The sequence below is a fragment of the Staurois parvus genome, unplaced genomic scaffold, assembly GCF_062004578.1.
Source record: "Staurois parvus isolate SC_StPar_1 unplaced genomic scaffold, SC_StPar_1.0 ptg000256l, whole genome shotgun sequence".
In the NCBI taxonomy this organism is placed as follows: Eukaryota; Metazoa; Chordata; class Amphibia; order Anura; family Ranidae; genus Staurois; species Staurois parvus.
This window is the reverse complement of record NW_028318052.1, coordinates 811841-839828: the sequence shown is the minus strand read 5'-3', so window position 1 is coordinate 839828 and position 27988 is coordinate 811841. Positions and strand designations below refer to the sequence as shown.

The following is a 27988-nucleotide window of genomic DNA, read 5'->3' as shown; positions in this document are numbered from 1 at the left end:
CTCTGCCTACAGCACAAACTAACCTGACTTTTAATCAGGTGTGTTTGATTGCCCAGTTTGTATTGAGAATGTGTCTATAGTCACCCCTAGCAATGGTGTAAGAGTTAAAATTAAGTTGGCAGGGGGTAACGAGTTTGTTCCTGTTATTGTGCCCTCTGGCCGTGCTGGAAGAATGGTAGCTCCACAGAAAGAGGAATTACCTGCTTTGTTATAACCATGGCATTCCCAAATCGTCAGTCATTATGGAGAGATCAGCAGTAAAACTGTGTGCTGTGAAATGGACATTGCACACAGAGAGAATTTTCCCTCTGTGCAGTGGGAAGACAAAGGCTAAAAATGAATCTGAAAATGTTGCATTGCATGATGAAAAATACTCTGAGTTTTTGGGATTTGGCCGCTAAAGCAAAGTGCTGATTTAGATGGGATAGTCCCTGCACTAGTACAGGAGGTTATTTTGTGGGAAGCATGTCTCACAATTTTGCAATCTCCAGGAGAGTAAAACTGAGTCATATTGTTCAATGGTTAAGGGATGTAGCCCAGAGCTCTTTAATGTTGAGCTAAAGGGAAGACCTAGGAGTACTGAACCCTTTAAAAATGGGCTTGATAAAATGTCTGAAAGTGATTAAAAGCTTCACTCCTTCAAAGTTGAATTAAAGTAAAAGTGATGGTGTTAAAGAAAATGTCCTATTGTGAGGTTTGTAAGTATATTTGCCCCAGACACTCAAAGCTCAGTCAACATGAGGATTTATGCTACTGTGAGAATCCATAAAGTCTATAAAGCAAGAAGAGCTTAAGGAATGATGTCATTGCTTAGTAGTCCTGGTTACACCAACAAAGATACTATGGTTCATAAATCTCCTGATTGTGATAGGGCTGGTTTAACCCAGATTACTTAGAAATCACTCTTGGAAATATACTTGTAAAAACTCTTTGAAATAGCTCTAGACAGGTACGTTTAAAATGTATACCTGGATGCATTGAAAAGTTCCCCTTTAAATGCCATTCAAGCAACAGAGGTATCTCCAAACTGAAAAGGCATGGGAGAAAAGATTATCAAGAAATGCCAGGCAAGTCCTCTCGTGGTCGAGCTTACTTTTGCCAGGACAGGATTAGCAAAAGGTTATGGGTACCCATGAAGAGAGTGAAAGATAGCAGAATTGTCCTGGAAAGAGGGAGAAAGGTTACCGTCTTCCTGTGGATACAGTGAGGTAAGAGGAGTTGACCATTGCTTTGGGGTTTCTGTACTCCAACGCATAGTCACAGATCAAAATGGGGGGTACAGTAAGGTCCAATATGTGAAAGACAGATCTTCAGGTTCCCTGAAGTTGTAGGAAATTGATTGGAGTCAGGTGGGTGTGTCCTCACAAAGGACAGCATTCCCTAGCGAGTCACTGCTCCTATATACTGCAAGAGCAACTTGAAACCTGACATTGTGGAAGCCTGTGTTTATTCCTGTCTGTCTACACAAACAGGCTGGAGAGCCAGACAGACATCTGAGATTTGGAGATGTGAAGGAACAGAGGTGGAGTCTGGGCTAAGCAAGTAGCAGTATATATGTAAGCAGACAACAGGTCCAGTTAAACTAGTTCGGTAGCTAGGTAAGACCAGGGCAGTTTTGTCTTACACCCTGTTCCAAATTATTATGCAAATTATATTTTTCTCATTTACCTAAATAATTGATGTAAATAACAGTCAGCATAATTCTCATGTTATCAACTATTAAGAGTACAATTCAAATTTTATTGAACAAACCTTCTAATGATAACAGTATTTTTTTTAAACATAAAAAACTTACAATGCACTGTTCCAAATTATTACGCACAGTAAGTTTCAAAACACTTTATATGTTGTAAAGAACTGAAAATTGTAATTTGTTGTGTTTGCAGCATATTTACTGAAATCAAAAGCTATTTCAATCAAACTTTTACAACATTTTAACTTTTTAAACATTTTAACAGGTCACGTTACATTTTAACATAGGACCCCTTATTTGATAGCAGGTTCACACGTCTTGCATCCATTGAACTTGTGAGTTTTTGGACAGTTTCTGCTTGAATTTGTTTGCAAGATGTCAGAATAGCCTCCCAGAGCTGCTGTTTGGATGTAAACTGCCTCCCACCCTCATAGATCTTTTGCTTGAGTATGCTCCAAAGGTTCTCAATAGGATTGAGGTCAGGGGAGGATGGAGGCCACACCATGACTTTCTCTCCTTTTATCCCCATAGCAGCCATTGATGCAGAGGTATTCTTTGCAGCATGAGATGGTGCATTGTCATGCATAAAGATGATTTTATTACGGAAAGCATAGTTCTTCCTTCTGTACCAGGGAAGAAAGTGATCAGTCATAAACTCCACCTACATTGCAGAGGTCATCTTTACACCTTCGGGGACCCTAAAGGGGCCGACCAGCTCTGTTCCCATGATTCCGGCCCAAAACATGACTTCACCACCGCCTTGCTGACGTCGCAGCCTTGTTGGAACAGGGTGGCCGTCCACCAACCATCCACTACTCCATCCATCTGGAACATCCAGGGTTGCACGGCACTAATCAGTGAACAGGACTGTTTGAAAATTAGTCTTCATGTATTTTTCTGCCCAATGCAGATGTTTCTGCTTGTGAGCATTGGTTAGTGGTGGCCGAATAGAAGGTTTATGCACAGTTGCAAGACTCTGGAGGACTCTACACCTTGATGTCCTTGGGACTCCAGAGGCACCAGCAGCTTCAAATATCTGTTTGCTGCTATGTAATGGTATTTTATCAGCTGCTCTCTTGATCCGATGCATGGATCTGGCAGAAATCTTCCTCAAACTGTTGTAATTCCTACACCGGTCACCTGATTTGGATGTAAATACCCTCAAATTAAAGTTGACAGTCTGCAGTTAAAGCACATCTTGTTAGTTTCATTTCAAATCCAGTGTGGTGGTGTATAGAGCCAAAAATGTTAGAATTGTGTCGATGTCACAATATTTATGGACCTGACTGTATATTTTGGTCTGTTTGTTGATTGATTCTCACCTCTTCCTGAACTTCTTTTATTACTCTGGCCTGTGTCTGGTTTGTGTTTGAGAAACATCCCCCCAATTCATGTGATCCTTATCAGTTCTTAATTGGGGCAGAGAAAAGTTGCTCATTTGACCATCTCCCTATAAATTTAGATTAGCTCATAGGGGGAGGTCACATATAGGGGAGCACAGTCACAATATTTATGGACCTGACTGTATACACTATTTGTTCAGAGATAGCAGATTTGGGGATAATGGAGATTTGTGACTATGTCCCATCTGGATCTTCAACTTTTTGTTGGACATACCCCCTAAGGGGTCTTCAGAGACAAGATTCTATTGGCAAATGGAAAACAGCCCTGGACCTGTATAGCACCTTGTGGCTAACTCACTGTATTGCACTGCACTTTGTGCCTAAAGGAGTGCCAAACACCGATCCAGAGCCTGCAGCAACTTTACATGCTGCTCTCTCATCTTTTTCCTGGCAGTCTGGGCACAGCATTCACATATGTGGTATACCTGTAATGGTTAGGAGTAGGAGAATTTGTTTTGGGTTGTTCTTTGGTGGTAGATCATGGTAATGGCAAGAAATATACAGCTAAATTCCAATATTTTTTTTGGAACATATTTTTTTTATTACAAAAATAAGATATATTCACTACGATTTACCACCAAATAAAGCCCAGTTTGTCCTGAAAGAAAACAAGTTATAATTCACTTGGATTTACTAAGTATGACACATACAATTTTACCAACACATGCCAAAGTGGTTTCAGAAGTTTGGATTTGTTTTACCTTTGTCATGAAGGGGTAAAACTAGCTCATGCTAAGTTTTTCCACATTTTCAAAGCTTTCTGTGTAACAAATCCTTTCCATATTAAACCTCTTTTCCTCCAAATGCAGAGTGCTCCCTTGTTATTTGCAATGATCTTAAAATAAACAACTATGCGTAAAGTTTACTATGTGGAACATTTACGTCGTCATACAAGATAATAAGACCCCCTTTAAATGTCTCCTCTCAACTATCATGTGAGCTTTTAGTTAACAGTTACTTTCTTTTACCATTTTACCATTGTGCTTCTGAAGCAACAAGGTACTAAGACTGTATCTCTTTCAGAATGGCAACCCTCACTTGTCTTCTTTTTAACTCCTTGCTCACTTTTCTGTATATAAATATTTATGGATTTACAGCTTTCTCCATTTCTCAGTGAATTATTTAACTGAATCCAAGAGATATTCAAAAACTTGAAGAATAGACATGTATTTTTTTGTCATCTTTCCACAGAGCTGCTTGGAGTGTTTTTTTTTTCTTTGAGGTGAAAATTGTGGCACAATGCTAAATCACCAGTCGAACACTCCAAAAACATGTTTTTATACTACAAGCACTGGAAACCAACTAACTGCATGCAGGTAATTGCCAGTTAATTAATGATGTGATTTTGGAAAATAGCTGGGTGCACTGGTGATTAAAAGGGATGTTTACAAATGTAATCATGTATTTGTGGGTTTTTATTGTACTTAATTTAAATCACTTTGCAGAAATGTATTATTGCTTTTTTATCTATCGATCGGTATAAACAAAAAAAAACAGAGTACACAACACCTATGAAAACAGATGACTTCTTTGCAAGTGATCACTGGTGGTTACTGGTTTATTTCCGACTGTACCTGCAATGGACTGATATTGGTCCATCTTGACCAAACTGTTCCTTAGTTTTGTGTACTTGGCCAATGAAGTCAATAAAACCTTCTCCTGATTTTGGCACGCCTTGTTCTGGCCAATCCGTAAACTGAAATTGTCGTACTGTACGAGACTGACCATCCTGTGGAGAGACATTACATGTTACAGAGTCTGGTTAGATTAAACAGAGAAAAACTGACAACAAATAAATGTTTGACTAGTTCATTTTTTTTTTCATTAAATTGTCAAATTGATTTATTTTTTTTGCAATAACAGAAAAAATAGTAGTGTAAGGTAAACTGACAGTATACTTGTTTTCATTATAGTCTTACAATGCTATTTTGCCATAGCTATTTTCCTGTCACTGTAAAATTTCTCTGCAATCATAATTTCCATTCAGGTAGACTGAAACTCACCAAAACAGGATATCTAACTTCCTGTAAAACCTTTTTCTTGAAGTGCATTACAGTACACAGAATGAGTACTCAGGTACACAGGGTTATGTTGCTGACATCAGGAGATTGGACATTGGCAAAACAGAGCTGTAAGGACAACCTAGTATAACCCTTCCCATTCCCAGCATGCCTTAGTTTTGTTAGCAAGCAATAGTAGAAGTGGATCGTAAGAACAGAGGTGAGGGATCTACAGTCAGGTCCATAAATATTGGGACATCGACACAATTCTAACATTTTTGGCTCTATACACCACCACAATGGCAAACTCTAATCTGGCCTTCCTGTTTTTGAGGCTCACCAATGGTTTACATCTTGTGGTGAACCCTCTGTATTCACTCTGGTGAAGTCTTCTCTTGATTGTTGACTTTGACACACATACACCTACCTCCTGGAGAGTGTTTTTGATCTGGCTAACTGTTGTGAAGGGTTTTTTCTTTACCAGGGAAAGAATCCACCACAGTTGTTTTCCGTGGTCTTCAGGGTCTGTTGGTGTTGCTGAGCTCACTGGTGCGTTCCCTCTTTTTAAGAATGTTCCAAACAGTTGTTTTGGCCACGCCTAATGTTTTTGCTATCTCTCTGATGGGTTTGTTTTGTTTTTTCAGCCTAATGATGGCTTGCTTCACTGATAGTGACAGCTCTTTGGATCTCATTTTGAGAGTTGACAGCAACAGATTCCAAATACAAATAGCACACTTGAAATGAACTCTGGACCTTTTATCTGCTCATTGTAATTGGGACAATGAGGGAATAACACACACCTGGCCATGGAACAGCTGAGAAGCCAATTGTCCCATTACTTTTGGTCCCTTAACAAGTGGGAGGCACATATGCAAACTCTTGTAATTCCTACACCGTTCACGTGATTTGGATGTAAATACCCTCAAATTAAACCTGACAGTCTGCAGTTAAAGCACATCTTGTTCGTTTCATTTCAAATCCATTGTGGTGGTGTATAGAGCCAAAAATGTTAGAATTGTGTCGATGTCCCAATATTTATGGACCTGACTGTATGTCCTGTAATACTCTCAAAGAAAAGGATTTTATTTGAAGTTTAAAAAATCCTATTCTCTTAAAGAATAAGCTCACCTTTTCAGAAAAAATAATAAATGCACGTACTTTTGCAGAAAAAAAAAACCTTGCATTTATAATTTTTTCTTACAGGAGCCCTGAAGCATTGCAACCTTGATTACTAGATCAGCGGTAAAATGTCAGATTTCTGCAGACAAGCCCTGCAGCTTTCAGACCATACCTGCATACTGGCTGACTGCGAACTGCAGGGCTTGTGAATTAACTACGAGAGCCATTTTGGATAAGGGATTTCTTCACACTTCTTACAGCAAACACTGTATAGTGAGCTTTAACCCTGTAGTGTCCCAGGAGGACACATTTTAATGTGAGTTTTACTAGACTGATTTAAATAAAGGCAGTTTTGAGTGGAAATATTACACTATATTAAGCATTTTTTTCAAATGGATGCGGAGCGATCTGGAGATGTTTAAAAGTGCTGGCTAACGGTGGTGAAGATCTATGTACCAGTATACCCTCCCGGGTTAAAGGGAAAGCGCAGTTTGACCTGTCATTACGGGTCAAACCTGGAGGTGACACAGGAGCACTGTACACGTGTATACAGTAGTGTGTTACACTGGTCTATTTGAAGTACAGTGGATTTAAAGGGACGGTTCACCATTTTTTGAGACCATATTCCGATGACACTTATAGTTGAGAGTATTTGGATCACGATTTATGGGATATATACCACACAAGTCCACCACGTGCTGATATTCAAGATTTAAAGGGACAGTTTTACTATTAAGGATATTTATTTGTTATTTGTGTGCACAATTCATTTAGAGCACTGGTTATGTGCAGTTTATGGAGTCCTATATGTATGTATTGATTAGACGTCTGGTATAACACACATTGATTTTCACAACCATAGTCTTTTGCTTTTGCATGTATTTATTATTTAGCACTATATTTTGTATATATATTGTTGCGCTGCATTTTTCCATTTATTTATTTATGTTGTACATTTGGGAACACATTATATGCTAGCCGCACAAGTTTTTTTAGGAGGTCTATAGCGCTGAGGGTTTTCTATACACATTAACTAGGAGAACGCTCATCAGAGCTCTCGCAGTCCATTTAGAATTGCAAGCCATCAGCTTTGGTGGCAGACGGTAGCTGTAGCTTATTCATTCACAGGAAACAGTGAATGAATGATATGGCCGTGTGGGCAAAACCCTGCATAGCCACATTGTTTTGAATTGTGATAGCGGTGCTTAGAGAAGACCCCCTACCCACTGTCACACTACAGGGGGATTGAGGGGACTGGCAGCAGAAGCTGGAATATGTTCCATGTTCCACGCTAAACATGGGTATAAGGCCCCTTTTACATGAGCGGAGCTATTGGATCCGCTTGTCTGTTTTTCAAGCGGACCAAATCGGACACTCCATTGCTCTCTATGGAGCAGCGGGTGTAAGCGGACATGTGTCCATTTACACCCGCTTGCATCCAATCCCGTCCGCTAAAAACAGACCATCTGGCGGATCGGATAACCGCCTGTCTGCTTCCATCCGACAGCTGGAAAACCAACATCCGATCGGCATCTGACCAGTGTGTTATGGCTGAGGGGAGCACAATAGCTCAGCAGGGAGATCACTGTACTAACATTTTTTTGGGTTGAACAAAAATAGAAAAAAACATGATGGTGTATACAAGCAATTGGCTGTCAGCTCAGAAATTCACCTCACAGACGTGATGGAAGCTAGAAAGGCAACCTTGTACTTGTAGAAAGGACAGACAAAAGGGAAATATCTAGTAGGTTCAAAGGGTGGTCTTTGAAGATCCAAGTGTGATGGCAGACTTTGTGAGAAGTCCATTTCCTAGCTTTCAAGAGCATAGGGATAAAAGTATTTTTGTGCTGAGTGAACTCCTGGATGCTGTGCACTGACAGTTGGAATACAGAACCATAAAGCAATACCTGTATACACACGCAGGTGCGCTTCCTTCAAATGTCATATAAATAAATAACTGTGAATGGGGACCACAATACACTGATTGTGAATAAAATAAATCTATACAAAGATGTGAAGCAATTAAAATACTCAAACCATAATATCATATATGTGCGCAAACAAATGCATGGCACAAAAGATGCATGTCAGTGACCACAATACACTTAATGTGAATAAATATGTACAAAAATGTGAAGCAACAAAAATACTCAAACCATGATATTATATGTATGTGCAAACAATTGCATGTCACACAACGTATGAAAAAGATGAAATACAAAAAGTTAAGTCCATGAGGTAGATCCAGACCCAGTGAGCAGGGAGTGCAAATCCAAGCTTCAGGACGCACTGAGCAGAAAATGTTCATCACAATAGTTCCTCCACCACACAGTTTGCCTCTTACCAAAAGATGTTGATCTCTATTTAAGGATATCAAAATGTGTTTGATGTGTGTATGCCTCTCCTGTGAGCCCAAGCAGTCCTCTGCCATTTCAACCAACCAAACACTCAGGAGTTATTGGATCACGGAACCAGGCATATATCCTCACAAGGAAGCCAAAGGAGACAGCATATTGGAAACCGCCACACAGGTTTATTTCAGCAAAGCACAGGCAAACACAGGCTGATGAGTACAGAGAAGCACAAGCAAAAACGCTACCACACTATCCAAGTATAACTGACATGAAAACGTCACCGGCATGTTTCACTGTCATCCAGTGTTCTCAAGGGAAATGGAGCAACATTGCAGTTAGATGACAGGGAAATATGTTGGGGATGGGGGGGGGGGGTCGCTAAAAGGTGATGTTATCATGTCAGCTATACTTGCATTGTGTGATATGCATTTGTTTGCACATATTTATGATATTATGGTTTGAGTATTTTAATTGCATCACATTTTTGTATATATTTATTTAATATTTATTCATAATCAGTGTGTTGTGGTCACTATTCCCCGGTTTTTACCGTATTTTCCGGCATATAAGACGACTGGGCGTATAACACGATTCTCTACTTTTCCTGTTAAAATATAGGGTTTGGGCTATACTCGCCGTATAAGACTACCCCTCTTCCAACACACACCAAATAAAAATTAAAAAACATCAGATTTGATTTCAATATGGTATTCCAATGATGGGGTGCTATTCCTCCCACTGACACCAATGATGGGGCACGATTCCTCGCTCTGACACCAATGATGGGACACTATTCCTCCCACTGACACCAATGATGGTGCCCCATCATTATTGTCAGTGGGAGAAATAGTGCCCCATCATTGTTGTCAGTGGGAGGAATAGTACTCCATCAGTGTCAGTGAGAGAAATAGTGCCCCATCATTGGTGTCAGTGGGAGGAATAGTGCCCCATCACTGGTGTCAGTGGGAGGAATAGTGCCCCATCATTGGTGTCAGTGGGAGGAATAGTGCCCCATCATTGGTGTCAGTGGGAGGAATAGTGCCCCTTCATTGGTGTCAGAGTGAGGAATCGTGCCCCATCACTGGTGTCAGTGGGAGAAATAGCGCCCCATCACTGGTGTCAGTAGGAGGAATCGTGCCCCATCATTGGTATCAGTGGCAGGAATAGCGCCCCATCATTGGTGTCAGTGGGAGGAATCGTGCCCCATCATTGGTATCAGTGGCAGTAATCGTGCCCCATCATTAGTATCAGTGGGGGGAATAGTACCCCATCTTTGGTGTCAGTGGGAGGAATCGTGCCCCGTCATTGGTGTCAGTGGGAGGAATAGTGCCCCATCATTGGTGTCAGTGGGAGGAAAAGTGCCCCGTCATTGGTGTCAGTGGGAGGAATAGTGCTCCATCATTGGTGTCAGTCGGGGAAGGAATAGTGTTCCATCATTGGTGTCAGTGGGGGGTGGAATAGTGCCCCATCGTTGGTGTCAGTGGGGGAAGGAATAGTGTTCCATCATTGGTGTCTGTGAGGGGTGGAATAGTGCCCCATCGTTGGTGTCAATGGGGGGGGGGAGGAATAGTGCCCCATCGTTGGTGTCAGTGGGGGGGGAGGAATAGTGCCCTATCGTTGGTGTCAGTGGGGAGGAGGAATAGTGCCCCATTGTTGGTGTCAGTCGGGGGGAGGAATAGTGCCCCATCGTTGGTGTCAGTGGGAGGAATAATGCCCCATCATTAGTATCAGTGACACCAATGATGGGGCACTATTCCTCCCACTGACACCAATGACACTTGCTGACCCCTGTTCCAGTACGGTGCTGCTGCAGCCAGCATACGTGGTTGCAGCAGCACCTCTGCACAGCACACTTACCGGCCGCTCCCTCACTCGATTTTCGCAGGGCTGCTCGGCTCCGCCTCCTCGCCGGTGATTGGCCGCCTGTGTGCCATTCCTGAGCTGGCGCCCAATCACCGGTGAGGAGGCAGAGCCAAGCGGCCGCACGAACATCGAGGGGCCGAACTGAATGAAGGAGCAGCCACGCTTCCTGGACTGGATCGTCGTGGGACTGGGACCGGAGCCAGGTAACAGCAGCCCCCTGCCCACCCCTGTACTTAGTGTCCCTTCCGTTGGAAGGGGGGGGCAGCGGCGGCAACTCGCCGCCCCCCTAAAAATTACCGCCCTGAAACCAAGTGTCAGCATGCCGTATTCCGGCGTATAAGACGACCCCCGACTTTTGAGATTTTCATGGGTTAAAAAGTCATCTTATACGCCGGAAAATACGGTATTTTATATCTCTTAGACTGTAAGCTCCAAGGAGCAGGACCCTCCTAACCCTCTTGTATTGTTGCTGTATTGTCTCCTGTTATATTGTAAAGAGCTGAGCAAACTGTTGGCGCTATATAAATCCTGTAAAATAATAATAATAATATGACATTTGAAGGAAGCACACCTGTATATATATAACAGCATTGGCTTGGGAAGAACTTCACATTCCAGCCCTGACTGCCATGCACATCCTAGCCATGGAAATCTGATAAGCAGACTTCCTCACTCAATGTCTGGACTCCAAAGAATAATCTTATCACCCTGAAGTGTTTACAGACCTCTGTCACACATTGGGGAGCAGCGGACATGGACCTCTATGATTCCAAGTTCAACATCCAATTCAGCAGGTTTTTCTCCATGTCTAGGGATTCTCTAGCCTTTGAAGTGGATACTCTGTTGACTCCATCATATCATTTTAGCGCAATATATGCTTTTCCTCCTCTGACGCCCCTTCAACTACTCTGCAGGATCAAGATGGGGAGGGACATTTTGGTGATTATCATTACACTGAACAGGCCCAGGGAAATTTAGACCGGGTTATACTCCTGACAGATCATATGAAGGCCCTCTTTAATTCTCCAGATCTTCTGTTCCAAGGACTTGTTTGTCACCTTGCTTTTCAGTCGCTGGCTTTAACGACTTGTCCAGAGAAAGGAAAACCCTGGATAAGGCTGTCTAAGATAATTTCCGGATACTCCAAGCACTGAAATCAGGAGACTTAGTATCCACCCAAATCTCTGTATGGTCTGCATGGTCTGTTGGACACTAACAGACCAAGATTCAACTCTTTTCTTAAAAGAAAGTTTCCCGGGAAGGGGGGGAGCTCGTGAGCAGCAATCGTGATGGCCGCATTGTAGGCCTGCTCCTTGGCCGCCGGACACATTGGCCGATCTACCAGCCATTGCGGGGGGGGGGGAATGGGATTTGCTGCCTTCCCTCCAGCCCCCCCTAGCCCCCTGTCCCCCGCTGCCCCGATGGGCAAGAAAACTGCAGCCGCTTGCGCCTCCAGCGCTTGGCAGGCCACGCTAGAAATTGCGGCCTACCCACCAGAGGCCGCATCTGAAGCCCCGTCCTCAATTTCGGGGCCGCCGCTACCCCCGTGTGGGTCGGATCCCAGCGGTGATGACAACCTGGCTTCCCTACAGTCTCCCACTCCAGCTCTGAGTGATGCTGAGCTCCTGCGCCGCTTCAAGTCCATGCTGCAGTCGGAAAGATCCTCTGCTACTTCCAAGCTGGCCGACCGTCTTTCGCGAGAAATTCGGGAGTCGGCAATCGGATGAATGATCTCGAAGATAAAATGGACTCTGTGGCCACAGTCATTTAAAGTCACGAACAGGATCTGTGTGACCTCAAGAAAGAATTGGCGAACTCGCTGCTCTGGATTGAGGATTTCGAAAACCGTTCCCGCCGCGGTAATTTGCGATTAAGGGGGATCCCAGAAACTGTCACAGATCTCACCTCAACTGCTACTGTTCTGTTTCAGGAGCTGACGCCTGCCATTCCCATTGACCAGCTCGAATATGACCACATACACCATGTATTGGGCCCCAGACGACAGGATGGGCCCCAGAGGGACATTATCATCAAGTTCACTTACTATCGCACTAAGGAAACTATCCTCTTGGCAGCCAGAATCAACCCAGACCTTAGATTCCAGTGGCATCGCTACCAGCTCTTCGCGGACCGCTCCCAGACCAAGCACCGCCAGGTGAAGCCCTTCACTTCGGTCCTGGTGAACCGCAGAATTGAATACGCTTGGGGCTTTCCGTTCCGCCTCACCTTCAAACTACCAGGGCCGCAGCCACTCTGTTGCCACGACAGAGGAGGCCCACTCTCTCCTGGAATCTTCACACCTTTTTTTGCCGGGAGATGCTACAGCCCAGCTCATTCATCCAGATCCCCTCTGGGAGAGGTCATCCAACAGAAAGAGGGCCCTCCCTCAGACCCCTCTACGATCAAGTCTGTCCTGCTCTTCTCCGGGCTGAAGCTGTATCGTGAACCTCCCATGTTGTGTTTCACCGTTGGACTCTCCTGATGGGACTGTGAGTTTGGCACATAGGACATTCCCAGCTTGTTAGCGTTCCAGGTTGGGCCTGATCCAGCCTGTTCCCTTGGGTTCCATTCTGGAGTGGGGGGGGGGGGGGGTGTCACCTCCTGTACATGAGGATTATGACTAGAGATGAGCGAATCGAACATGACGAAGTGGAATTCGTTCCGAAGATTTGGAAAAATTCTATTCGCGACGAATCCGAAGATTAGCAAACTTCGGATGCACGAATCGAATTTTCCCAAAAATGGCGGCGACATGTGTGGCGACGGAGAAAATGGACAGAGAAGATGGGGCGGGGATCTCTGGGAAGGCGCGCAGACAAGGCGCGCTGACCCATAATGCATTCATGACATGTGATCGCATTAGCCAATCAGCAGCCAGCCAGCACTGTGTAATGGTGGAGCTATAAATCGCGGCCATCTTAGAATTCTCCATTAGCCTCCGGTCATTCAAGAGAGACAGACCTCTGTGTATTGAGGGACAGAGTTAGGGCCACAGAGACTTTAGGGCCACAGAATCGTTACTCAGGGACACAGAATCGTTACTCAGGGACACAGAATCGTTACTCAGGGACACAGAATCGTTACTCAGGGACACAGAATCGTTACTTAGGGCCACAGCTATCAAAGAATCGAAAATTTAAAGTGACATACACCCTTTTTTTTTTGGTGGCTGTCGTGCACAGTTGGTGCTGCAGTTTGCCGATTGTGCAAAATAAACTGATTTTCTGCTTCACAACCACTATTGTACGTTCAAAGAGTTAAATCCATTTACACGCCGGCTGGCGGTAATATTTTTTGGGTGATTAGTGCATTCCAGTGACACAAACGTACAGTTTCCAGCCAACGGCAAGCTGCAATTGACCGATTGTGTACAATAAACTGACTTTCTGCTTCACAACCACTATTGTACGTTCAAAGAGTTAGATCCATTTACACGCCGGGTGGCGGTAATATTTTTTGGGTGATTAGTGCATTCCAGTGACATAAACGTACAGTTTACAGCCAACGGCAAGCTGCAATTGACCGATTGTGTACAATAAACTGACTTTCTGCTTCACAACCACTATTGTACGTTCAAAGAGTTAGATCCATTTACACGCCGGGTGGCGGTAATATTTTTTGGGTGATTAGTGCATTCCAGTGACATAAACGTACAGTTTCCAGCCAACGGCAAGCTGCAATTGACCGATTGTGTACAATAAACTGACTTTCTGCTTCACAACCACTATTGTACGTTCAAAGAGTTAAATCCATTTACACGCCGGCTGGCGGTAATATTTTTTGGGTGATTAGTGCATTCCAGTGACAGAAACGTACAGTTTCCAGCCAACGGCAAGCTGCAATTGACCGATTGTGTACAATAAACTGACTTTCTGCTTCACAACCACTATTGTACGTTCAAAGAGTTAAATCCATTTACACGCCGGCTGGCGGTAATATTTTTTGGGTGATTAGTGCATTCCAGTGACAGAAACGTACAGTTTCCAGCCAACGGCAAGCTGCAATTGACCGATTGTGTACAATAAACTGACTTACTGCTTCACAACCACTATTGTACGTTCAAAGAGTTAAATCCATTTACACGCCGGCTGGCGGTAATATTTTTTGGGTGATTAGTGCATTCCAGTGACATAAACGTACAGTTTACAGCCAACGGCAAGCTGCAATTGACCGATTGTGTACAATAAACTGACTTTCTGCTTCACAACCACTATTGTACGTTCAAAGAGTTAAATCCATTTACACGCCGGCTGGCGGTAATATTTTTTGGGTGATTAGTGCATTCCAGTGACCTAAACGTACAGTTTCCAGCCAACGGCAAGCTGCAATTGACCGATTGTGTACAATAAACTGACTTTCTGCTTCACAACCACTATTGTACGTTCAAAGAGTTAAATCCATATACACGCCGGGTGGCGGTAATATTTTTTGGGTGATTAGTGCATTCCAGTGACATAAACGTACAGTTTACAGCCAACGGCAAGCAGCAATTGACCGATTGTGCTAAATAAACTGACTTTCTGCTTCACAACCACTATTGTACGTTCAAAGAGTTAAATCCGGTTTTATTTTTGGGGTGCTTATTGAATTAAAGAGTATGTCAGACAACACGCAGAGGAGTGGCAGAGGAGGCAATGTTTCAGGAGCGAGCAGACGTGGCAGCAGTGCAGAGCTCATGCTGCTGCCAGGTCCAGAGTGTGTCATGGGTCCCTGTACGGCCTCCCATTGCTGCTGTCTCCATCGCCACACTCTGCCATGTGCCACTTTCAGGTCTCCTCACACTGCTGGTGGGTTCCATTTTGTCATAGGGTGCTGTATGGCCTCCCATTGCTGCTGCCTCCACCGCCACACTGTGGCTCCACACTCTGGTTTTGGTCCCGTGACTGCCCAAATGAGTGAAGTGTGCGGTGATTCTAAGATCGACGGCACTCATCTGCATGTCATACTGACTGACAGTATTATTTCTCTTCCCCAGCAGACTCCAAGGGCATTTAAATTAAAGGTACAGTGTTCTGCACTAATATAAAGGCTCTCTGAAGCCTAGAAACACCCTTTTTATAAGTTAAATTCGCAGCGAATATATTCGGCTGGAAGCAAATTTATTCGGCGAATTCGGCGAATCAGTCGAACCGAATTTTTGAATAATTCGCTCATCTCTAATTATGACTTTTTGCCGTTGTGGCCTACCACGGGTCCGGTTGACGTTGTTCGAGTTCCCGTTGGTGGAATGGGTTGATGGTTCCCTCGGGCTCTGGGGTGGGAGGTTGGCCCGTGTTGGGTGTTGGTCATACTGGGAGGTTGGTGGAGGAACACTTGGGCTGTGTTGTGGGGTACCACGGCGGCCTGTAGTCATCCTCCTGGAGGGGGTTGGCCCCCAAGTTTAGCTGGGTCTCCAATGGAGAGGTCCCCGCAGTAGTTCTCACTTCTGGGACTTATATTTTTATTACTTTGGTACCCGTTATGTTGTGTTTATTGCCTTTTTGCCCCGAGGGCTTATGTTTTTGCTGTTTTAATTTGCAGCCATGTGTCTGGTGGTAGAGCCACCCCCAACTGGTATCCTTCAAGTGTAGGATGCACGTCACGATTGGCGTGATACGATTGTACTGTTGTACATACTCCTTGTGTCGTTTTCTTCTTTTCTTGTTTTCGTTTCTTCTCTAATTTTTCTGTTTTTGTTTTATGCAGGGTTTTGAGACACCATGGGCCGACCGCCATTGGGAGTGGAAATTGTTGGCTGACTTGTGCTTTTTCTGGTGAGCGTGCTGTGCTGATGCCGCCATAGCCTCACCCCTTTTGAAAGTACAGTCAGGTCCATAAATATTGGGACATCGACACAATTCTAAAATTTTTGGCTCTATACACCACCACAATGGATTTGAAATAAAACGAACAAGATGTGCTTTAACTGCAGACTGTCAGCTTTAATTTGAGGGTATTTACATCCAAATCAGGTGAACGGTGTAGGAATTACAATAGTTTGCATATGTGCCTCCCACTTGTTAAGGGACCAAAAGTAATGGGACAATTGGCTTCTCAGCTGTTCCATGGCCAGATGTGTGTTATTCCCTCATAATCCCAATTACAATGAGCAGATAAAAGGTCCAGAGTTCATTTCAAGTGTGCTATTTACATTTGGAATCTGTTGCTGTCAACTCTCAAGATGAGATCCAAAGAGCTGTCACTATCAGTGAAGCAAGCCATCATTAGGCTGAAAATACAAAACAAACCCATCAGAGAGATAGCAAAAACATCAGGCATGGCCAAAACAACTGTTTGGAACATTCTTAAAAAGAAGGAACGCACCGGTGAGCTCAGCAAAACCAAAAGACCCGGAAGACCACGGAAAACAACTGTGGTGGATGACCAAAGAATTCTTTCCCTGGTGAAGAAAACACCCTTCACAACAGTTGGCCAGATCAAGAACACTCTCCAGGAGGTAGGTGTATGTGTGTCAAAGTCAACAATCAAGAGAAGACTTCACCAGAGTGAATACAGAGGGTTAACCACAAGATGTAAACCATTGGTGAGCCTCAAAAACAGGAAGGCCAAATTAGAGTTTGCCAAACGACATGTAAAAAAGCCTTCACAGTTCTGGAACAACATCCTATGGACAGATGAGACCAAGATCAACTTGTACCAGAGTGATGGGAAGAGAAGTGTATGGAGAAGGAAAGGAACTGCTCATGATCCTAAGCATACCACCTCATCAGTGAAGCATGGTGGTGGTAGTGTCATGGCGTGGGCATGTATGGCTGCCAATGGAACTGGTTCTCTTGTATTTATTGATGATGTGACTGCTGACAAAAGCAGGAGGATGAATTCTGAAGTGTTTCGGGCAATATTATCTGCTCATATTCAGCCAAATGCTTCAGAACTCATTGGACGCCGCTTCACAGTGCAGATGGACAATGACCCAAAGCATACTGCAAAAGCAACCAAAGAGTTTTTTAAGGGAAAGAAGTGGAATGTTATGCAATGGCCAAGTCAATATTAAAAAGGGAAAGTTTGATTTATGATTATTATTTTGTCCCATTACTTTTGGTCCCTTAACAAGTGGGAGGCACATATGCAAACTGGCTGTAGCGTTGGACCTACTTGCTTCTTTGGAGGTGGAACGGGCCCTGCGTTGGACCAAACACAAATTTTATTCCTGTGCTAAAAAGCTGGGTCCGATGCTGGCCAGGAAACTCAATTCCGTAGGGAAACCCCATAAACTGATCCCATTGAGACTTCCTGCGGGTGGCTGTTTCCCGTTTCGCAGACTTCCTTTCTCGCCTTTACGCTAAACCAGATCCCTTCCCTGTGGCTCAGGCAGAGGCATTCTTCCAAGATCTGCGACTTCCTGGATTATCCGAGGCAGCGTAGATGGCCCTCAACACTGGTGTCACTGTATAGGAAGTGTTCCAAGCTATCAAATCTCTACGGTCCACCGCGGCTACAGGTCCCGACGACTTCTCTGGTCTCTATTATAAGAAATTTGCAACCCTGTTGGCGCCCTTCTTAGCTGATTATTTCAATGAGTTACGACAAGGCTCTTTGCACTCTCTGGACGCGCTTAAAGCTCATATCTCCATGATTCCTAAAATGACCGATGTGCAGGAACCGCAAGCCTTCCGCCCATTTCTCTTCTTAATGAAGACCTGAAGATACTGGGCAAGATCCTTAGTCTTCGTATCAATAAATATTTGCGTAGTCTGGTCCACAGGGACCAAGTAGGTTTCGTCCCTGGGTGGCAGGCGGGTGATATCGTTCATAAGGTGGTCCATCTTATATACTTTAAACAACAGTGGAAAATCCCGGGATTCTTACTGTCCTTAGACATATATAAAGCCTTTGATTCTCTATCCTGGGAATATCTGCGGTTTGTGCTGTCTCGTTGGGGTTTTGGAGATTCTATTCTTTCTTGGATTCAAGCCTTGTATTCTTCCGCTTTGGCTTCCGTTAAATACGCTGGGTATTTCTCAGATCAATATCCTATTTGGCGAGGGACGAGACAGGGCTGCCTCCTGTCCCTGGCGCTCTTTGTCCTGGCGTTGAGCCGCTGGCTTTAGCGCTCTGGGCTAATTGTAATATATCGGGTGTTCAATACGTGGATAGGAGTTGAAGTTGAACTTTCTTGCGGACGATGCCCTCTTGACTCTCACTAATCCCCTGATGACGCTTCCAAATTGAAACACGTTCTTGTGCGCTTCTCCTTGATTTCGGGTATCCATATTAATTTGGATAAGACTGTCGCTCTCAATATTACTTTGGCCTCAGATTTGGTTTCGCGCCTACAGTCCCACTTCCCTTACAAATGGGCTTTCTCTTCTCTTGAATACCGAGGCAGTCACTTGACCCCTACCTATGGCTCGTTGTATGCTGCAAGTTATTATCCATTGCTTCGCTCTGTGTCCTCTCTTATGCACTCATGGCAATTTCCGCACCTGTCTTGGATAGGACGGGTTAATTCAGTGAAAATGACCATCTTGACGAAATTGTTATACTATTTTCGCACCCTCCCAGTGCGGCTTCCTCCTCATTTCCTTCGGTTGATTCAGGCGAAGATTATGCGTTTTATCTGGGCCGATAAGCGCCCCAGAGTCTCCAGAAATACGCTTTTTGTTCATTGACTCCAGGGTGGTCTTGGGGTGCCTAATGTAACTAAGTATTATCAGGTGAGCCAGATTGCCCCACTGTCAATGTTGCACACTTCCTCAGATGTTCCTCTCTGGGTCCTGCTGGAACTACCTAATTGTGCCCCTATTGCGACAGCGACGCTTCTATGGTTTCCCCCTGCCCTACGCCCTATGGCACTGAGTCCGCTTTTGCTCCATGGCTGTACGTTACTCCAGTGGCCTGATGTCACCTTTCCTACCTTTTCTCCCAATGATTAGCAACCCTCTCTTCCCACCGGGTTTAGATCAACCAAGGGCGTTTTCTTGGTGGGTGGGCAATGGTTTTTCGCAGGTGCGACACTTTTTGACTTCTCGGTTCTTCCCCACTTGGAATTCTCTTTGGGAGTCACGGGATGTCCCTCCGGCGGAATTTTTTCGTTACCTTCAATTGTGTCATTGGCTGACCTCACTGCGGGGCACTTCTGCTCTGCCGTACCAGAAATCTGCCTCAGAACTGCTTTGCCAACAGTGTCCGGGCGCCCCGGGCCTTATTTCCCTTCTTTATGCAGCTTTGAACAGACGTTCGATGTATACTTCTCTCTCATATGTCACTCAGTTGGAGCGTGACCTGGGGGGCAGTCGTGGATCTTCAGGACTGGAATAGGGCCTGGTTGCTTATAGCTAAATGTTCATTTAATATGACCACGTTGGAGGTGGCATCAAAAGTATTGTTTCGTTGGTATTGGGTTCCGGCTTGTTTAGCCCAGGCGAACCCTGCCTGCAGTGATCAATGCTTTCTGGGTTGTGGCCATCGTGGTATTGTATTGAATATCTGGTGGTCATGCCCGAGACTGTTTCGTTTTTGGTCTCATGTGTTTGGCCTCCTTCCATCTCTCCATACGCCGGGATGCTTGGTATGCTTTGCTTCATTGCCCCATACCGGGCCTCTTGGCTCACCAGCAGAAGTTGGCTTCCTATTTGTTTTTGTCGGCCACTAGAACAATTGGTCAGGCATGGAAGAGCCCGTTTGTCCCTCTTCAGGTGGTGCGGGACCGTATGACCACTATGATGCTCAATGAACAGATGTCGAGTATCTGTAATGATTCCCAACTGAAATTTTTTTAAATATGGGAGCCGTGGTTGCAATATGCCTTTTCCACGCTCCCCCCGGCTAGTCTGGGGTTGTGATGGTGCTTGGTATTGGTGTTCTCGGACCCCTACTCTTGGTCTTGTCATCTTTTTCCTTTTGTACGCCTCCTTCCTTTTCTTTTTTTGTTTGTTCTTGGTGTGGCAACAGTGGATAGCTGCCTTTGGTTTGAGTTATTGTCGGTGTTATACCAATGTTTTTGTCATTTATGTGCCATTAATAGCCCCTGCGTGGGCGCACCTTTTGCTCTGTTGGTGTTAGAGCACTGTTTTCTTTATTTTTTTATGTGCACTTGATGGCCCCTGCGTGGGTGTGTTTTGTTGCTCCTGTCTTCCTAAACTGTTTATAAATTAATAAAAACATTGAAATACAAAAGAAAGTTTTCCAGATATCCCACTTTGGGCATGCCCTAAAATCATAGCAAAGAAATGTGTGGGGTAAAGGCTTGTGGACCTGGAAGCCTGAGAGAAATGAACTCTTTTTCAGGGTAGAGGACTTCCCAGAAAGATATTTTCTGTTTCTGGAGCAAAAAAAGTACACTTCAACCCAATGACATCTTTAATAAAGTTGTCCAGAGACTTGCCAAAATGGTGTTCCCAATAAAAGGGCATATGCCTTTCTTGCACAGATATGCTTCAGGCCAATATTTGAGCCAGATGTTCATTTGCATATGTACCGAATCCTGAATATGTACCCATCCTGCATATTTTTTTAAGCCATATAATATCTGCTAGCTCATCAGTACAATATAGTGGGGCCACTGCATGAATTCTAGTTGTTGGAGGACAAAAAGGTCCATTAGGATAGATTCAGGATCCTGGGACATCACTTTAGACCAGACAGCTAAGGTTTAGCAGATGAACATATTCACAATACCATGGGGCTATCCCAACAGGGACAGTCAAAGTCTTGTTAATTTTTTTCTGTATACAATAAGGACAGACTACTTCTTTAGGAACCTTTTCTCTATAGGCTATTGTTGGGTAAAACATTTTGGAGAAGCAAAGACCTTTTCCAGGTTGGGCCAATCTAGATGGCAAAATGCAATAGGGACATGCACTGGAAAAGTCTTTTGAGGGCTCTTCAGAGAACCCAGGCAAATATCTTTAGGTAAAGCCAATGCAGGTAGCTTTGACTCCAGGAATGTGCAGACTGCATCAATAAAGATTTGGCGTGGTATCCTTAAATTTTGGAGTAATGTATAGTACAATCTCTCCTTATCTATGGCTAACTATGCAAAAGCAACTGCAGCTTCAGAGAATTCAGAGATGGACTTTTGAGGAGTTAGCGTGGAATTATGCTTGTGACCTCTGCATTCTGAGTCAACTATCATGGCTGCAATTTTGCCCATAAACTCAGGAGCTGAAAATTCTTCCCCAGACAATACCAAGGATGGGGTAACCCCTAAAAGGGGTAAAGGTAGACTCAGAGGAGTGCTGCGAAGCTGGCAGAGGACAGTGGAAAGTTTGAAAGAGGGAACAATGCAAAATGCCCTAGCACAGTTAGCAGGTTGCAAGCTGGCCAGAACATAAAGAGACAGCTCACAAGTTCGCTGACTAAGATGGAAGGGTTAATGTTGTCTGTGACCTGGTCACTTGTAAGGTAGCAGGCAGCCCAGGTACCATTCAGAGGATTGCAGCTGACTCAACATGTTGCACATAGGTACCTAACTGAGTACCTTACACAAAGTCCACTGCATAAAGACACATTACAAGCTGGCCCTTCTGCTTTTTCTAAGCAGGTTCATGTATGGCTTCCATGGCAATGCTGAGAATCAGTCAACCTGATTGCATTTGACACAGTTTCCAAACACGGTTAATATGTAAGTTAGTCTACAGGCTTGGAAAATTCAATTTGGAAATGGATAGAAAACTGGCTACAAGACCTTATTTAGAGAGTAGTGATTAAAGATTATTACTCTGAAAGGTCTAAAGTTATTAGTGTGTACCCCAAAGCTCAGTGTTGGGACCCTTACCCTTGCAAAAGACACAAAGCTATGCAGTGGAATAATGTTTTTATAGGATGTCTCCAATTTACAAGCTGATATTTATGCACTATTTAACTGGGCAACTATTTGGCAAATGAGGTTTAATGTTGATAAATGTAAAGGCACTTGGAAGCTAAACAGTTTGCATGCATTATACATTCTAGGAGGAGGACAGCTGGAAAAGTCAACAGTCAAATATCTGGGTGTTCTGGTAAACCACAAAGTGCATGCAATGCCAAGCTGCAGTTTCTAAAACTAGCAAAATTGTAATAAAAGCGGTATAAACTCCAGAGGGAGAGAGACATAATTTTGCCTTGCCTTGTACAAATCATTATTAAAGCCCAGTACACACTAAAAGAAAATCAAACGCTCGTCTGGTTTACCTCAATTTTTCACAGCAGGTCGAAACCAAAGATGGTACTAACCGTACAAAAATTCTAGTATGACAAAGGCTTTTTTTTGTTTATTGTTTCTGATCATGTGCAGTCTTTTGTATCTGATTTTTCTTGTATGAAAAGTAAACAAAAACAGTACACATTAAACCTACTGTAAATAATTAATTCTATTGACATACAGAAAATTTTTTGTCCCATTGGAAATTTTTGTTTGGAAAGTCTAATCAGATGTCGAAAGTTGTGTACACAATACACAAAAATCAAACGGTCATGCTTCGTACGGAAATTTTTCTTAGTGTGTACCCCACTTAATACCTCATCTGGAATATGCAGTTCAGTTTTGGGCATCAGTTTCCATGAAGGATATCAGAGAACTGGAGAAGGTGCAGAGAAGGGCAACTAAACTGATAAGCGGCATGGAGGAGCTCAGCTATGAGATTAGAGGATTAAAAGATTAACTGAACTGAATTTATTCTCTTTTGAGAAGAGGCAATTAAGGGGGAATATGATCACCATGTATAAATACATACAGTGGATATAAAATGTCTACACACCCCTGTTAAAATGTCAGGCTTCTGTGATGTAAAAAAACGAGACAAAGATAAATCATTTCAGAACTTTTTCCACTTTTAATGTGAACTATAAACTGTACAACTCAGTTGAACAACAAACTGAAATCTTTTAGGCGGAGGGAAGTAAAAATAAAAAACTAAAATATTATGGTTGCATAAGAGTGCACACCCTCTTATAATTGGGGATGTACCTGTGTTCAGAATTAAGTAATTACATTCACAATCATGGTAAATAGGAGTCAGTACACACCTGCCATCATTTAATGTTCCTCTGATTAACACCAAATAAAGTTCAGCTGTTCTAGTAGATCTTTGCTGACATTTTCTTAGTCGCATCCTACAGCAAAAGCCATGGGCTTCGCAGAGAGCTTCCAAAGCATCACAGGGATCTCATTGTTTAAAGGTATCAGTCAGGAGAAGGGTGCAAAAGAATTTCCAAGGCATTAGATATACCATGGAACACAGTGAAAACAGTCAACATCAAGGAGAGAAAATATGGCTTAACAATGACATTGCCAAGACTGGACGTCTCTCCAAAAACAAAAAGAAAACTGGTTTGGGAGGCTGCCAAGAGGCCTACAGTAACATTAAAGGAGCTGCAGTAATATCTGGCAAGTACTGGCTGTGTGGTACATGTGACAACAATCTCCTGTATTCTTCATATGTCTGGGCTATGGGGTAGAGTGGCAAGATGAAAGCTTTTTCTTACGAAGAAAAGCATCCAAGCCTGGAAAAAGTTTGGAAAAACACTTCTAAAGTTTCCCAAAAGCATGTGGGAAAATGTTTCATGGTCTGATGAAACCAAGGTTGAACTTTTTGGCCATAATTCCAAAAGATATGTTTGGTGCACAAACAACATTGCACATCACCAAAAGAACACCATACCCACAGTAAAGCATGGTGGTGGCAGTATCATGATTTGCAGCTGTTTTTTTTCAGCTTTAACTGGGGCCTTAGTTAAGGTAGAGGGAATTATGAACAGTTCCAAATACAATCAATGTTGGCACAAAACCTTCAGGCTTCTACTAGAAAGCTGAACATGAAAAGGAACTTCATCTTTCAGCATGACAACAACCCAAAGCATACATACAAATCAACAAAGGAATGGCTTCACCAGAAGAAGATTAAAATTTTGCAATAGCCCAGCCAGAGTCCAGACCTGAATCCGGTTGAAAATCTGGGGGGTGATCTGAAGAGGACTGTGCACAGAAGATGCCTTTGCTACCTGACAAATTTGGAGCGTTTTTGCAAGGAAGAGTGGGCAAATATTGCCAAGTCAAGGTGTGCCATGCTGATAGACTCATACCCAAAACGACTGAGTGCTGTAATAAAATCAAAAGGTGCTTCAACAAAGTATTAGTTTAAGGGTGTGCACACTTATGCAACCATATTATTTTGCTTTTTTATTTTTACTTCCCTCCACCTAAAAGATTTCAGTTTGTTGTTCAACTGAGTTGTACAGTTTATAGGTTACATTAAAGGTGGGAAAAGTTCTGAAATGAATTATCTTTGTCTTATTTTTTTACATCAAAGAGACCTGACATTTTAACGGGGGTGTGTAGACTTTTTATATCCACTGTAGGTGGCCCACATGTGAACTGTGTAGTTATTCACTTTCGGGTCATTACAGAGGGAAAGGGGCATATTTTACTTTTAGAGGAAAAGAGTTTTAACCTCCACATATGGAAAGGCTTCTTCATAGAAAGCTGTAAAAACGTGGAACAGACTCCCTCAAGAACTAGTTCTAACCAGCTCAGTAGACTGTGTTAAATAACTGGATGTAGCATACCTAAATGCACAAAATATAACTGGATAATAACATTTATAGGTGAAAACACCAGGGATTGTTGATCTGAAGGAATCTAATTGTCTCATGGATTTTTTTTCTCCTGCTAGTGATAATTGGACTATACATTATTGGCTTCCTTTGGATCAATTGCAGTTATAGGATTGTGTATATGAAGGTTTTCTATTAGTTTATTTTTTTTCTATTGGTTGAACTAGATGGACTTGTGTCTTTTTCATCCTAACTATGAGTCTTGAAAGCTGCAAAATAACTCCCTTCTGTGTGTACAGTGACCTAAGAAACTTGCTAGATGAAAAACGTTGAAAGTTTTTCTTCTTTCAGAAGAGGCAAGATGTCAATTCTCGTAGGACAATGCCATAAAGCCGCGGCATGCTGGGAGTGGCAAGGGTTATACTGGGCTGTGGTTTGTTTTGCCAGTGTACAATCTCCTGAAGGCAACAGCATAACCCAATGTATCTGAATACACATCATGTGTCCCCATAATACAAAATTTATCATGACAAATCTAGTAACAAAGCTAAACCTTTTCTTTGGTTTCCTCCATTTTAAATTTATAAAAGCAAAAAGGCCAGGTTAACAATCATAAGACTGACATTACTATAAGAAAACATTGCAATGCCTGGCTGAAATGGTTCCTTGGAAGACTGGAAAATGGAGCAATATACTTTTACGAAAAAAAAAAAAATGATGTCAGGTAGAAAGTCATATCTGCAGCAGTCTCTGCTTTTATGCCTAAATTCCAGGTCACTCTGAAAAACAAAGCTCCGACCTTTTGAAGATTGCTCATTCCCATCCAACTTCTGCACGTTCCTGTTGGTCCACCACTATAATGGACCAAAAGACTCTGACTCGTTACTTTGGGTAAATACTTGTAAAATTGAGGTTGAGCTGCTGAATTCTATAAATAGCAGACCTTTTTAATCAAATAAGCTAAGAAAATGGGGGGAAGAACAAAAGCAGACAGATCTCATCTGCAGCCTATATGTAAAAATGCAAAACAGTCCAATACAATATTTCATAATCACCTGCCAAAAAAAAAGTCTGTTTTTTAGTCCAAACCATAATTAGCTTAACAAAATATACTTTAACGAATATATGTTTTTAAAACCAGCATGCTGTTTTTCATGCAACATTTACAATCTTACCCTGGCATCTGTGACTTTAAACTCTCTTAAAATGTACTGAGGCATGTTGTATTCAGCCATTGGATCCACAACAAAATATTGATATCGAGCAGATCGCTCCGCTGGCCAATACTGGTGGCACTTTTCCTGTATAATATAGACAGTATATTAAAAGAGGTACAGAAAATATTAAAGATACATGTAAATCTGCCATTATAAAGAGAAAAGTATTTATGCAGTAGTAGCTAAATTGTTAAAATGGTTGTAAATCCTTATATATACCCAGTAAATGACTGACCTCAGGTGACACACAGATTAAACAAATCCTCCTACATAGGTTGTACCTGTCTATCTACCTTCTCTACACCCATTCAAAGTGCTGAATTAGTTTAACAAAGCTTGACTGAGACTTCAGAAAAAAAGGGGGCTGTGAGCTGAAATTACACTCTGCAGAGCTCAGCGAGGACAATTCTCTAAGCTGACTAGACGGAAGGGACTCTCAACCCTCCCCCCACTCCCCCATTCACACTGCACACAGGAACAGAGCTCAGGCTGTCAATCTCGTAGAGGCCTCTCTCCTGTCACCATTTTTCTCTTGGTGTCAGGAAAACTTGTCAGAAGTGAGTCATGATGATAGCAGAGGAAGGAAGCAATAGGCAGAAATAACACGCAGTGCTTCTGACATTAAGTTTACTTTCACACTGAAAGCAAATACAGGTACACTTTTGCTGCGTATTCGATTGATTTCAATGGGGAGGTGTGTTTTTGGTGCATTTTTTTTTCATTGCACCAAAATTGCAGCAAGGAAGATTTTAAAAATTGCACCCACAATGGATCAGTGTGAAAAAAAGCGGAAGGAAAACGTGACCATGTATTGCTATGAAACTCTTAACGCAAAAGTGGAAGAAAATTGGATCAGTGTGAAAGCAGCCTTGGTGCTCCTAACAAGTACACACTGTAGAGGGATACACGTTGGTCATATTTAATGTCTGAGGTTTACAACCACTTTAAGTTTACATAGAACACTTGCTTCAATTGCAACATAATATACCGTATTTGCCGGCGTATAAGACGACTGGGCGTATAAGACGACCCCCCTACTTTTCCTGCTAAAATGTAGTGTTTGGGCTATACTCGCCGTATAAGACTACCCCTCTTCCAATGCACACCAGTGGGAGGAATAGTGCCCCATCATTGGTATCAGTGGGAGGAATAGTGCCCCATCATTGGTATCAGTGGCAGGAATAGTGCCCCATCATTGGTATCAGTGGGAGGAATAGTGCCCCATCATTGGTACCAGTGGGAGGAATAGTGCCCCATCATTGGTATCAGTGGGAGGAATAGTGCCCCATCATTGGTATCAGTGGCAGGAATAGTGCCCCATCATTGGCATTAGTGGCAGGAATAGTGCCCCATCATTAGTATCAGTGGGGGGAATAGTGCCCCATCATTGGTATCAGTGGCAGGAATAGTGCCCCATCATTGGTATCAGTGGGAGGAATAGTGCCCCATCATTGGGGTCAGTGGGAGGAATAGTGTCCCAACATTGGTGTCAGTGGGAGGAATGGTGTCCCATCATTGGTGTCAGTGGGGGGTGGAATAGTGCCCCATCATTGGTGTCAGTGGGGGGTGGAATAGTGCCCCATCATTGGTGTCAGTGGGGGGGGGGATAGTGCCCCATCGTTGATGTCAGTGGGGGGAGGAATAGTGCCCCATCGTTGGTGTCAGTGGGGGGGAGGAATAGTGCCCCATCGTTGGTGTCAGTGGGGGGGAGGAATAGTGCCCCATCGTTGGTGTCAGTGGAGAAATAGTGCCCCATCATAGGTATCAGTGGGAGGAATAGTGCTCCATCATTGGTATCAGTGACACCAATGATGGGGCACTATTCCTCCCACTGACACTTGCTGACTCTGTTCTCGTATGGTGC

At 43.3% G+C, this 27988-nt stretch overlaps 1 protein-coding gene across 1 annotated transcript in view; it reads right to left on the bottom strand.

Annotated features, from left to right (window-relative positions):
* PTPRS (protein tyrosine phosphatase receptor type S) overlaps nt 1-27988 on the bottom strand; it is a 531027-nt gene that overhangs the window by 14240 nt on the left and 488799 nt on the right. Inside the window, exons 34-35 of the mRNA XM_089681016.1 lie at nt 26083-26208; nt 4671-4825 (exon numbers count right to left, since the gene is read on the bottom strand). Of these exons, the coding sequence (XP_089537142.1) occupies nt 4671-4825; nt 26083-26208 (281 nt within the window). The remainder of the gene's footprint in view (nt 1-4670; nt 4826-26082; nt 26209-27988) is intronic.